The sequence below is a fragment of the Carassius carassius genome, chromosome 38, assembly GCF_963082965.1.
Source record: "Carassius carassius chromosome 38, fCarCar2.1, whole genome shotgun sequence".
Taxonomy (NCBI): domain Eukaryota; kingdom Metazoa; phylum Chordata; class Actinopteri; order Cypriniformes; family Cyprinidae; genus Carassius; species Carassius carassius.
The window spans coordinates 10,813,303-10,825,174 of NC_081792.1; the positions used below are offsets into that span (position 1 = coordinate 10,813,303).

The 11,872-nt window shown below is 37.6% G+C and overlaps 1 protein-coding gene across 1 annotated transcript in view; it reads left to right on the top strand.

The window, feature by feature from the left end:
- LOC132119299 (AT-rich interactive domain-containing protein 3A-like) overlaps window positions 1-11,629 on the top strand; it is a 28,107-nt gene extending 16,478 nt beyond the window's left edge. The window contains exons 3-8 of the mRNA XM_059529140.1: window positions 4,951-5,023; window positions 5,519-5,702; window positions 7,430-7,677; window positions 8,759-9,025; window positions 11,109-11,198; window positions 11,280-11,629. Of these exons, the coding sequence (XP_059385123.1) occupies window positions 4,951-5,023; window positions 5,519-5,702; window positions 7,430-7,677; window positions 8,759-9,025; window positions 11,109-11,198; window positions 11,280-11,407 (990 nt within the window). The 3' untranslated portion in view covers window positions 11,408-11,629. The remainder of the gene's footprint in view (window positions 1-4,950; window positions 5,024-5,518; window positions 5,703-7,429; window positions 7,678-8,758; window positions 9,026-11,108; window positions 11,199-11,279) is intronic.
- Window positions 11,630-11,872: the final 243 nt, after the last annotated feature.

An 11,872-nucleotide genomic window follows, 5' to 3' on the forward strand; every position in this document is an offset into this window, starting at 1 on the left:
TGAAACCCAACTCTACTTCTCATTCCAATCAGATGACCCGACGGTAGCTGCTCACATTTCAGCCTGTCTGAGGGACATCTCTAGCTGGATGAATGACCATCACCTTCAGCTTAACCTTACGAAGACAGAACTCCTGGTGATTCCAGCTAACCCATTGCTTCATCACAACTTCTCTATACAGCTGGGCTCATCAACCATTACTCCTTCGAGGACAGCTAGAAACCTAGGAGTTGTGATGGATCATCAGTAAAGTTTCACTGACCACATTGCTACAACGACCCGGTCCTGCAGGTTTGCCTTATACAACATTAGTAAGATTAGACCCTTCCTGTCAGAGCAAGCAACCCAACTTCTTGTCCAAGCTCTTGTTCTCTCCAGACTGGACTATTGTAATGCTCTCCTGGTGGGCCTTCCTGGATGTACTGTCAAGCCTCTGCAATTGATCCAGAATGCAGCAGCGAGGGTTGTCTTCAATGAGCCAAAAAAAGCTCACGTTACTCCTCTCCTCATCAGGTTACACTGGCTACCAGTAGCTGCTCGCATCAAATTCAAGGTACTGATGCTAGCCTACAAGATGACCACTGGCACGGCACCAACTTACCTAAACTCATTGGCTAAATCTTATGTGCCCTCCAGAAGTTTGCGCTCTGCAAGTGAACGACGCCTTGTGGTGCCATCCCAAAGAAGTTCAAAATCACTCTCAAGGACCTTTTCCTGGACTGTGCCCAGCTGGTGGAATGACCTCCCAATCTCAATTCGTACAGCTGAGTCTTTACTCATTTTCAAGAAACATCTAAAGACTCATCTTTTTCGCCTGCACTTAACCAACTAACACTAGCACTTTTCCTTTTCTTGTCTTTTCATTTTATAAAAAAAAAAACAAAAAAAAAAAACCCTGCCTATGCGTTCTATACTAGACTAACTGAGACTTGTCATGGCACTTGTATACTGTTGTTGTTCTCTTGTTGACCTGACTGCTTCTATTCTTCTCATTTGTATGTCGCTTTGGATAAAAGCGTCTGCTAAATGATTAAATGTTAATGTAATTATAATTGTCCGCAGTATTTGCCCGCTTATTATTTATCCTGAAAACATTGTCTTGCATTGGTAACGAGGCTTCGTAAGCTATAATGGTTGTAGTTGCTAGATATCAAGAGTTTAAATCCCCCCCGTCAGATCTTTTCTCATAAATGATTATATTTTTTTGGAGCAAAATAATCATGATTAAAAGTTATGAATCATTATCATGCAAGGTTTTTCATACTATCTATTGAGTGTATTCGAAAATTTGGACTGACTCACAGCCCACAGTTTTCAGTATGGGTTAAATTAATAAGAAATTTGAATAATATAGCCAGTATTCAGAGTTTCAGGTTTCTGAAGTCAATTTCTTACTCCATGCAGGTGTTTCTGTTGAAGGCGTGCTTTAGCTAAAGACGTTGTGACCCTTTAGTTTCTCTCAGTAATACAGAAACCACATTCTCCTTTGCCCTCAATGCAACACCACCATTCAAATGAAGTCAGATTGAGGTGTCTGAGAACAGGCTCCTCTATGAGATCGATACTGTTGTTATGTGCTTTCATAATTACCCTTCCCCCGTTTGGGCCTCTCGTTTCCGGCCCTTCCCCCCTTTTCTCATTTTGCCTGCCTCTTGAGGTGATTGTCAGGTGTGAAATGTTGCTGCTTCGTTTCGAGGCCAACAGCTCACGTGTCATCAAAACAATGTCAGACCTTCTCAGTGTCAATCCAAGGTATCCAATTCAGCATTCATTCATTCACTCGCTCACTTCTGAAATCCTTTTGAGATGTAAAACCGACCCATAAAAGCATTACACACCTTTATTTTGTTACTTGTAACTAGGGCTGCGTGATTGTTTAAACTGTTAATACTGATTAGTTTGCTTAAAACATTAGTGTTTATCCTGATTGTTGTCATATATAGATTCAGGGATTTTAACTCTTGACAGCTGGCAGTCCCAACCATGAAAGCTTATGATGACTTGTTGCCAATGCAAGATAAATCAAATGCCGAATTAAAATAAAGCATCTCTTGAATAAATAATCAGTGGGCAAAAATCGCAAGAAACCAAAATCGCAATTACGATTAGAAATAGGATTTATCGTGCATCCTTAAGTGTAACGTGATTGTTAGGTATGTTACATGTGTTCGTGTAATTATTTTGGTAGCCCATTTCTTGGGAAACATTCCTGAATTCAAATTAGGACGCAAATGCTTGTTTGTATTCTCCCGTTTAAGTTGTTTATTATGTTGATCTTTGTTTAGCTGTGATGTTGGTCAGTACTTCTCACTTAATTTACCAGCAGTTTACCACCAAATTTTTGACACCACATTTAAGGTCTTAAATGATTTGAAGTGAAACGTTCACATCCAGCTGACTCTGTTCGGGTACATTTCTCCACCCTGTATTTGAGGTAATGTTGGACGTCTTCAAACACATAAACAGATGTGTTTCCACAGCACGAGGGAGGGGGCTTAGGGTGTATACGCAGAATTTAGGGCAAAAGGATCCATAGCTCTATCCATCTGTGAAAGCTAAAGTTCTTAGGGAAAGATGTCAAACAGAAAGTCGGGAACATAATGACTGGTTCCTCTTTACCTGCTGATAGATTTTTTTTTTTTTTATGTGTTTGTCCTTAGGGTTACATGATGAATCATTTTATAGTTCATAGTTCAGTTTCTTCTTCTCACAGTTTATTAAGCATAATCATGTGATATTTGCTCATGGGCTATTTATCCTGAAAACATTTCATTTTTAATTTGTTGTTTGCGTTACCTTTCCATTGGTAACAAACCTTCGCAAATCTTTTTGGATGCCGGATTTCAACTTGAAATCCTTAATCAGAGCTTTTTTCATGAATTGATACATTTTCCTTTCTTTATCATCCAAACCTGGCAACCAAGCGCACGCCCTCTCTGTATATTAGAGAAAAAATGCTGATGAGCTAAAAGCCCTAGCAAACCTGTAAACTGGAGTTTAGTGATCTCTGTTGAGATATTCTGCTCAAACAAAAGTGCAACTATTTCAGAAGTTTTGCATATCATTTTATTATAGCTGTGCACTTTGTTGTGCTTTATTTTCCAGTACTCTGCTGAGGGAAAGGTCATTTCATAAATCATACTTTCTATACTCAGACATAATATACTAGTGTAGTAGTAGACATAAATGTGGCATAAAGCCCCATAACAGTGTTTCACTATTCTGATAAAAACACTCTTTATGAGCCAGTATTTTAATAAAGCAATCTGAAAGGCTTAAGCTGTTGGTTTAAAATTGGACTGACTCCATTGACTCCATGATACATTCTTTTGATAATCAAGGCATTACTTTTGTAATTGGTTCTTTTCAATCTTGAAATGAATCAAACACGGTAACAGTTTTATGAGTTCTCAAAGCATTTTTTGAGACATATGTTACATGCCTTATGATTCTTCCTTAAGAATTACACAGAGGTACTTTAAAATGATATGAAGCTCCCTGCTGGGTGACTGGTTTTGAACAAACAGAATTATGATTAAAATATAAGGGTGGAGCTGAGTACCGTTCAAAACAAAAATAGAGAAGAGGCAGTTCATTTGAGAGATTTATAGTGTGGCACTCCTCAGAAACCCATACATCCTGTAATTAACCCTCATTGGCCCTCAGCGTTACTTTTCCTCTCACTCAGACCCTCCACCTCTGCTGCTAATGAGAGCTCAGGAACCGTGGAGGAGAACAAGAAGGGAAGGAGAAAAAGAATGACCAATTCAACGCTGCCCACTGCTCTGCTTCCAGCCCTGTTTTCCTGGCTGTGCGTGATTTAATAGTGTCTTTTTCGGCACATGAAGCTTTTGTTGTCATTAAGATCCTTCAGACATTCATGCATTTGTTAGAAACATTGCTTTAATTAAAACTAAAGATTTGATTAACACACCATTTTACATTTCATCATCATAAAACTAACAGTTCTTGTCCTCGGGAATACTACGAACTAGCTTGGTTATTACTTACTGCATACGTTTTATACTATGAAATAATGCATTATGCAATGATAAATGTTCCAAAGTATAGTGTGCTGTGTTGTTCTCACTTGGCCTCCCTATATTTGATCACCTCGTCACGTTGCATGTTTAATTCAGCAGGTTAGATTGCATTTCGTGGACATCATTTTGAAAATAATTATAATTATTTATAAATAAAAGATTTATTTATATAGCACCTTTCATACATTAAATGTAAAACTGGTTTAACAGGAGAGAAAAATTTAAATGAATTATAATAATCATTTCATTGTTACTTTTAATTATACTATAATTAAAAAACAATACTAATTTGTTAAAAAATTAAATGTAGTATTATTATTATTATTATTATTAATGTATCATTTATAATGAATAATTAAACATTTAAAATTGAAATGATGGTATAAATGAAAAACAAGTAGAATTTAATTTGTTATTATTATTATTAATTATTGATCATTAAATTGTAGTGGAAAAGAAAGGTCTTGAGTGTTGCATTTTGGTATGTACTATTCTGCACAATGTGTCTTGTATACTCCTTATTTTAGCAAATATAGCAGATCATATTAGTAAGTGTATTATGGTAGCATGCTGTACAAACCGGCCTCGGTGCATAAACAGCTGCAATGCATAACTTCAAATCACCCATTTTTTACACCTTAATTACGCTTTAATGACAGAAACAATATCTTCTAATGAAATAATTACACTTTATTTTTATTATTTGTATTAGTTTATTAGTTTCGAGCACTTGCTAGCTAACAGTTCTGTTTAGCCATGACTTTTTCACAAAACAGCACAGTCTTACATCTTATTGCTTATATAATGCCGTTTCGGATGAGAGATGGCAAAGTGAGTAATGAGAGCACAGTTTCATTCGCTGCTCTTCTTAACCTTCTTTGTCTGTCTGTGTGTTTTTCGTATGCAGCTCTATGAACTGGACAGTGACCCAAAGAGGAAGGAGTTTCTGGATGATCTGTTCAGCTTTATGCAGAAGAGAGGTATGTGTAAAGAAAATCAAAAATATCTTATATCTTATAGAGACCTTGATGACCCAGACCTTTCCATATCAACACCCTGCTCGTCTTTCATATCTCTACAGTCATCTTTATGTGTATTTATATCGAAGCACTGCAGTTTTCTCTCTCCATATCATGCTAAGGCAGGTCTAACATGGGAGTTCGAACACATGCCCCCCATGTCATGTTTCGGCCTTGAAACTGTTGAAGCGTGTCCCTATTAAACTGGCTGCGGAAAATGTTCTCCAACATCTGTTGAACCCTCTCCTGATGAATAAATTAATAACCTGGGAGAGAAATTGTATTAGCTAGGTTTATTTAAAGCACAAATGCATGAGCACAGTAATCTGCTGCCTTGAGAAAAGTAGAAACCCTTTACCATTTTCCCAAACGAAGACTAAAAAAGGAGTTCCTTTCGTTTGTAGAGGATACGTTCAAGTGCTAAGTCACTCAGCGCAGCTGTTGGTTTCCATGCAGGGACTCCAGTGAACAGGATTCCCATCATGGCCAAGCAGGTGCTGGATCTCTATATGCTGTACCAGCTGGTGACAGAGAAGGGGGGGCTGGTGGAGGTCATAAATAAAAAGTTGTGGAGGGAGATCACGAAGGGCCTGAACTTGCCGACCTCCATCACCAGCGCTGCCTTCACTCTCAGAACACAGTACGTACTCACTGACACCTTCACAGGAGAAATCACGTTTACTTGCACATGTACTGTAGAATGGATACACCCACTGCTGTGTTTGGCTAACGTCTTTGCATATGAAATGAGCATAACATGTGGAATGCTTTCAAAAGCTTTCACTGCATCTTTACCATCAGCCGCCAAGATTACCTGATAGTGAGAAGTGTTGATTAAAGCACTATATTTAGAATGAATCGCGTTGCATCAGGTTGCAGCACTGCACTGCAGCCGAACACAGTTGTGTCTAGTGAGCACAAGATGCAAGGATCTCATTGCAACCCGATCTATGTAAATAACTTACTATGGAAGTTAAGCAGTGTAAACCGTCATTTTAATGGGAGTTTGGGCAAGAATACTGAATCAAATCACTGATACACTCGCGCTTATCTCAATTTGACTCCTCCAGCGTTTTGATCGCTTTTTGTATATAAAATAATCACAATATAAAGAACATATTTTTTTCATGCTACTAACAGGAAGAGTGTGAAGTTGGTTTAGCCATTGGCTTGACTGACTAATGCAGAAACAGCAGTGAGCCACATTTACACCATTTATTTATTTTTCACAAAAAAGGGACCGTGTTCATTTAATCAACATTTGTGAATGTAAATGTACCCAAATTAGCCCAAAGGCTAGTTTTCAATGTAGTCCCTTTGCCAGATGTTATTAGGGCCAAAAAAAATGGAAATCTTTAATTAATATTAAACCCACCCCTCTAACTGCTAGTTTGCTTTGAGTGAAACACCGAGAGGAGGAGCGCAAACATAAAACCATGCCCTCTATTCAATATTCAGATTTAGCTGGAAATACATCACTACAATGCAATATATTCGGCTGCTACTTCCGGTTTATGCAGACTTTTAACTAAGTGATGTTTTCCCACCTAAGCAGGTTATACGTATATAAGATATATGAAAATGGTGAAAACAATTTAAGTGCTTGTTTGTACAATAATTCCATTGGTTTTTGAACTATAGCATGTGTATTAGACCAACTTGTCAGACAATAATATGAGAAAGAATTGGCCCCAGTATTGACCCTTGTGGAACACCAGTTGACAGGCACAGTGAATTGAATTTATAATTGAGATGAGATTCAATTAAATGTACTGATTTTTATTTTGAAAAATTAAAATACGTTAAATAAGTAAAAGAATATTATGATTTACAGTTTCAAACGCTTTCTGTAAATCAAGAAATACAGCCCCTACCGCTTCACCTTTACCTTTTCAATAAAATAACGATTAGTAATTTCTGTGGAATGATTTACCCTAAAGCCGAACTGCATCGGATGTAATTGAAAAAGGACTATTATTAAAATGGTCAATAATTTGTTTAGCCACCAGTTTTTCAAAATTGCTGGTTAAATGGGGGTTTCCAAGAGGTGGGGAATCTCCCTTGATCTAATGATCTATAAACTATTTTATACCATCATGCTCATGCACATGGAGTTTCAGATTTCTCAAATTTAGTTTACATTGCAATGTTTCTTGCACCAAAAAGGTCTTTTTCTTTACCTGAAGTAGTATGGCTCTTGTGATTGATGGACAGACATGAGTTGTTCAGAACACAAAATTAATAATTCATATTTTAATCTGGGGAGTTTAAACTAGTAACTAGTATTTTAAAGTAACCACTTATGTGTGTTAATCTCCAAAATATTTTGATTCTTTATTGCATTACCCCTTTAATTGTGCACTGCAGATATATGAAGTATCTGTATCCTTACGAATGTGAGAAGAGGTGTCTCAGCAACCCCAATGAGCTGCAGGCAGCCATCGACAGTAACCGGCGAGAGGGACGCAGGCAGGGCTTCGGGAGCTCGCTCTTCACCTACTCGCCCAACGGGACATCTGCCATGCTCTCCACACCCAAACTCTCCATGCCTCCCATGGGCATCACCCTGCCCAGCAATGGAGCCTCGGTCTCATCCTTACAGAAAAATAAGAAAGGTAAAACCTGCTTGCAGACTCACAAAATATAATGCAGTGGGTCATGGTTACATAATGATGGGTAGAAACTGATTACATGTAACCCAGATTCCAAAAATAAAGTACTGGTAATTAGAATATATTGCATTTTAAAATGCTCATAATCAGATTATAATTTTTTTTTTAAATGGAATACATGATTACATTTTGCACACACAATGGCAGCAAGTTTCTTTCTAAAAAATGTTAGTGTGTCTCATACCGTTTAACTTTGACTCTATTCACAAAATAGAATGGCCGTGTAAATGCCATGTAAGTAAATTTGTAATCCATACTTCTTGAGTTTGGGGACAAAAGGACCTCTCAGTCACTGACAAAATATAGAGATGTATGGTTCTTCATTATATGCTTTCATGTGACTTTTTAATGTTTATTAATGCAGAGATTCCCAGACCTTTTGTCATCCAAACTCTTTTAATATAAAATATTTACTTAAAGACCCATGAGAGTTTAAGTTATGTTTAAATTATTTTAACAACACATGAGCATGTTCACGCTTCTCTGATGTCAGTTAATGACCAAGTTGACATCCAGGTAAAAAAAAAAAAAAAAAAATATATATATATATATATTTATTATTATTATTATTTTATTTTTTTGTCTGATCATTTGTTTTATTTTAATGGTTTTAATTTTCAGAAAATGTATTATTTAAATTTTTCCTGTTTAATATTTAATTAACGATTAGCTTTTCAACTCATTAACCATAGTTTGGGAAATGTAAAGTTGAATGCATTTCTTCTTGTTGACATCAAAGCATAGAATATATTTACTTCTCTCTTTTTTTTCTTTTTTTTTTGGTTAAAAAGTTATCTGAAAGTAATCAAAGTAGTCTGAATACATTACCTTAATTGAGTAATCTAAGATTGTAATTAAGATTATAAAAGACTACATTAACTATCGATCTGTAACGTGATCTAGCCAGTACTGTGGTTCAATCTTATGACATGCAATGACATCTTAGAAAAATGACTCTGATGTTGCCATATGGTTTGGTTAATTTCAACCGTGTTTTGTCCTTCTGTCCTATTGTCTGTTGTAGAGGATGACGGGGTTCAGACCCGTCTGCCTGCGTCTCTGGCCACTCATTCGGTAGCTGCGGCCCGGGCTGCGGCTGCACAGGCGGCCACCATCGCTCAGGTCGCTGCGCTGGAGCAGCTGCGGGACAAGCTGGAGTCCGGAGAGCCCCCAGAGAAGAAGATTGCACTGCCACTGGAGGAACACCAGCGGCTACTGCAGAGAGCCCTTCAACACAACCTGCTGGCCATGACAGCACAGATCCCCATGAACATCCGCATCAACAGCCAAGGTACTGATGCTTTAACATTCGGCCCAACACATGGACCAAACATGTCAATAGTAGGCATGTGCAATCACTTTTTAAAACCAACCACACCAGCAGTTCTCACCAGGGGCGATACAGTCTATCAAGTGTGCGTTTCAATTCACAAGGCTTTTTTGCTTCATGGAAAACAAATCTGTTATTTGCCATTCAATGGCATGCTTATTAAATAATACTACTAATAATAAGGGTTTAAGACAGTTTTCTGGTTCATTGGACTCTAATGAACATTTTCTCATGTGGTGTTTACATAAGATGTGTTCTTGTATTTAAAAAAAAAAGCTAGCTTTTGAAGTGAGATCTAAATACACTGTTTTAAAAATTACAATTAAAAAAAAAAAAAAACTTGGTACATTGTCCAAAAGTGTATATGTATGTTGTACAGTCATGCTTATTCATAAACGTACGTTGAAACATACTGTACTGTAAAATCAGGCACAGTTAGACTACAAAGAGTTGATTTCATTTACATTTTTACTTATCCTTTCCCATAAACACCAACCTGAGAACAAAAGAAAAAACCTTTTATAAAATGTTTGATGTTTCAGGGAAACCTGTGTGTGGAATGAAATCATCATCATTCACTGGAACCAGTTAATTTTGTATGAAAGGTTGTGAAGATATTACCACAGCCAGACTAAATTACTAGCATGTGGTAAGTGCGCTTTACAGATCAGTGGTTGTCAGGTGGAGATGTCAACAGCCTTCTCGAGGATGAGTCATTCCAGCTCTCATGATCCCACAGTGTAATATTCTAATGAACGAGGCCACTAAAGGCTGTTTAGAAGTGCTCTGATTAGATCTTATCAGAACTGTAGAATTGCATTGATCTATCTACTTTAAAGAATGCTGGCATGAAGGGTCTGATTCATTAGCAGACTGAAGGTGTTGACCACAACGACAAAAAGATAAAGGCCAATATTTCTGCCGTGTGGGAAATCCCTGCCTCATCAACACAACCATGACTTCCTTTTCTTGGTTAGAGGTGTTAAATACTACAAGTTTCACCTTGTGTATTTTATCGGAAGATGAAGAAGGGACTGAATAGATTTGCCTTGCCGCTGCATGTGAACTCTTTTCATTTGTTTAGCCTGCTTCTATCTATCAACTTGAAATAGCTCAGGCAGTGCCCCCTGCTGGAATCATTCTGCCAACAGAATGTTATTAGTAGCTTTGTGAGTGCCATTATTAAGAATTCTCATAGGGATGGCTCACCCAAAACAATTAAACGTCTGTCATCATTTATTCATTCTTGGGTTGTTTCAAACCTGTGTGAGATTCATTCATCTGCTGAACATAGAAGATGATATTTTAGAAAATGTAGGAAACCAAACAGTTGCGGGACCCATCTGCCTGCATCTCTGGTCACGCATTCGTAAAAGGGTCTCATTCATAAAAGTATTTTTGCAGCATTTTTTTTTTTTTTTACGTTTTGTGTACAGGTAGAAACATTGTCAAAATAGTCCCAGTTCACACGGATCCAAATGTAGTTGGTTATATCATGACTTCGTGAAGAAATTCTGGATGCATATAGACTGAACACGTAATATGCATGCCTGTTTTCACAGTCTTTATAGTATAGAAAGAGACGATAATAGTATTGTAAAATTTTGAAATCTGTTTTCAACAGTTAATGCTCCCAAAAAGCAATTATCATGAATGAATCCCCAAACGTTGTAAACCGTTTCATGTAAACAGCCCGTTAATCTTCCCAACCTGGCAACCATGAGCATGCACGCTCTTTACATTACAGAAAAAGCGCTGATGAACATGTAAGCGGGAGCTTAGCGAACTTGAGATATCATGCTCAAATAAAAGTGTAATACAGCCAGTTTGTTTATGTGGTGGTTTACAATACGATTGCAATTTATTTTTAGAGCAAAATATTAATGATTAACCATTTAAACATTATTGTGCAGCCCTAATATACAGGTAGTCTTAATGTTGTGGCTGATCATTCAATTCGAATCAAGTGAGAATCCCTCTTGCTGCTTTGAGGCGAGGTGTGCAACTACTTTTTCGTTTTGTGTTTTGTTTTTCTGTCTATCAGAGAGCAGGCAAGACTCGGCCATGAGCCTGACCACCAATGGCCTAAACAGCATCAGCATGTCGTTGGAGCTCAATGGAGTCGTCTACACCGGTGAGGAGCCATCACCACGTAGATTAGATTCAAGTTCTCCTTGTTTTGACTGTGACTAATCTTCCTGTTTTCTCACAATAGGTGTTCTCTTCGCCCAGGCCGTGGCGTCGACCTCATCAGGGGCATCCAACAAATCTTCCTCGGGCAACAGCGGGCCACAATCTGTCCAGCACACACCTACCTCATCCTCAAACAACCAATCGCCTTAGCACCTCAGACTCTCTCCGTCAGTGCAAAACCAAAGCCAAGCAACCTCACTTACTACAGAAGATATGCCAAAAAAACCAGTGCAGGAATAACTGAATCGTTCTCAACTTGAAGTACACTAGCTCAGGTCTCTTATTTACACTCTCCTTTGTTCAGGAGTCAAAAGAAATCTAAAATAACGACGGAGTTTATTATAAAGATGATGATATAATGTATATGCTAAACCTGTGAATAATTTATTTCTCTTTCTGTGAGCACACTGTCTGGCGTTAACAAGGCTGTAGGATTCTGCTTTTTAGGGTTTAATAATCTCTGACTGACAAAAGCTTTTCATTAATAGGCGAACCCATAGCAATAGTATTATTGAGGGTATGAACTAATAATATATTGTTGTAGATTTGATTTTCTCTCTGTATGTATCTGCAGTGCCTTGTGAAGGTTAGCACAGTTTGAATGCGAACAAGAAC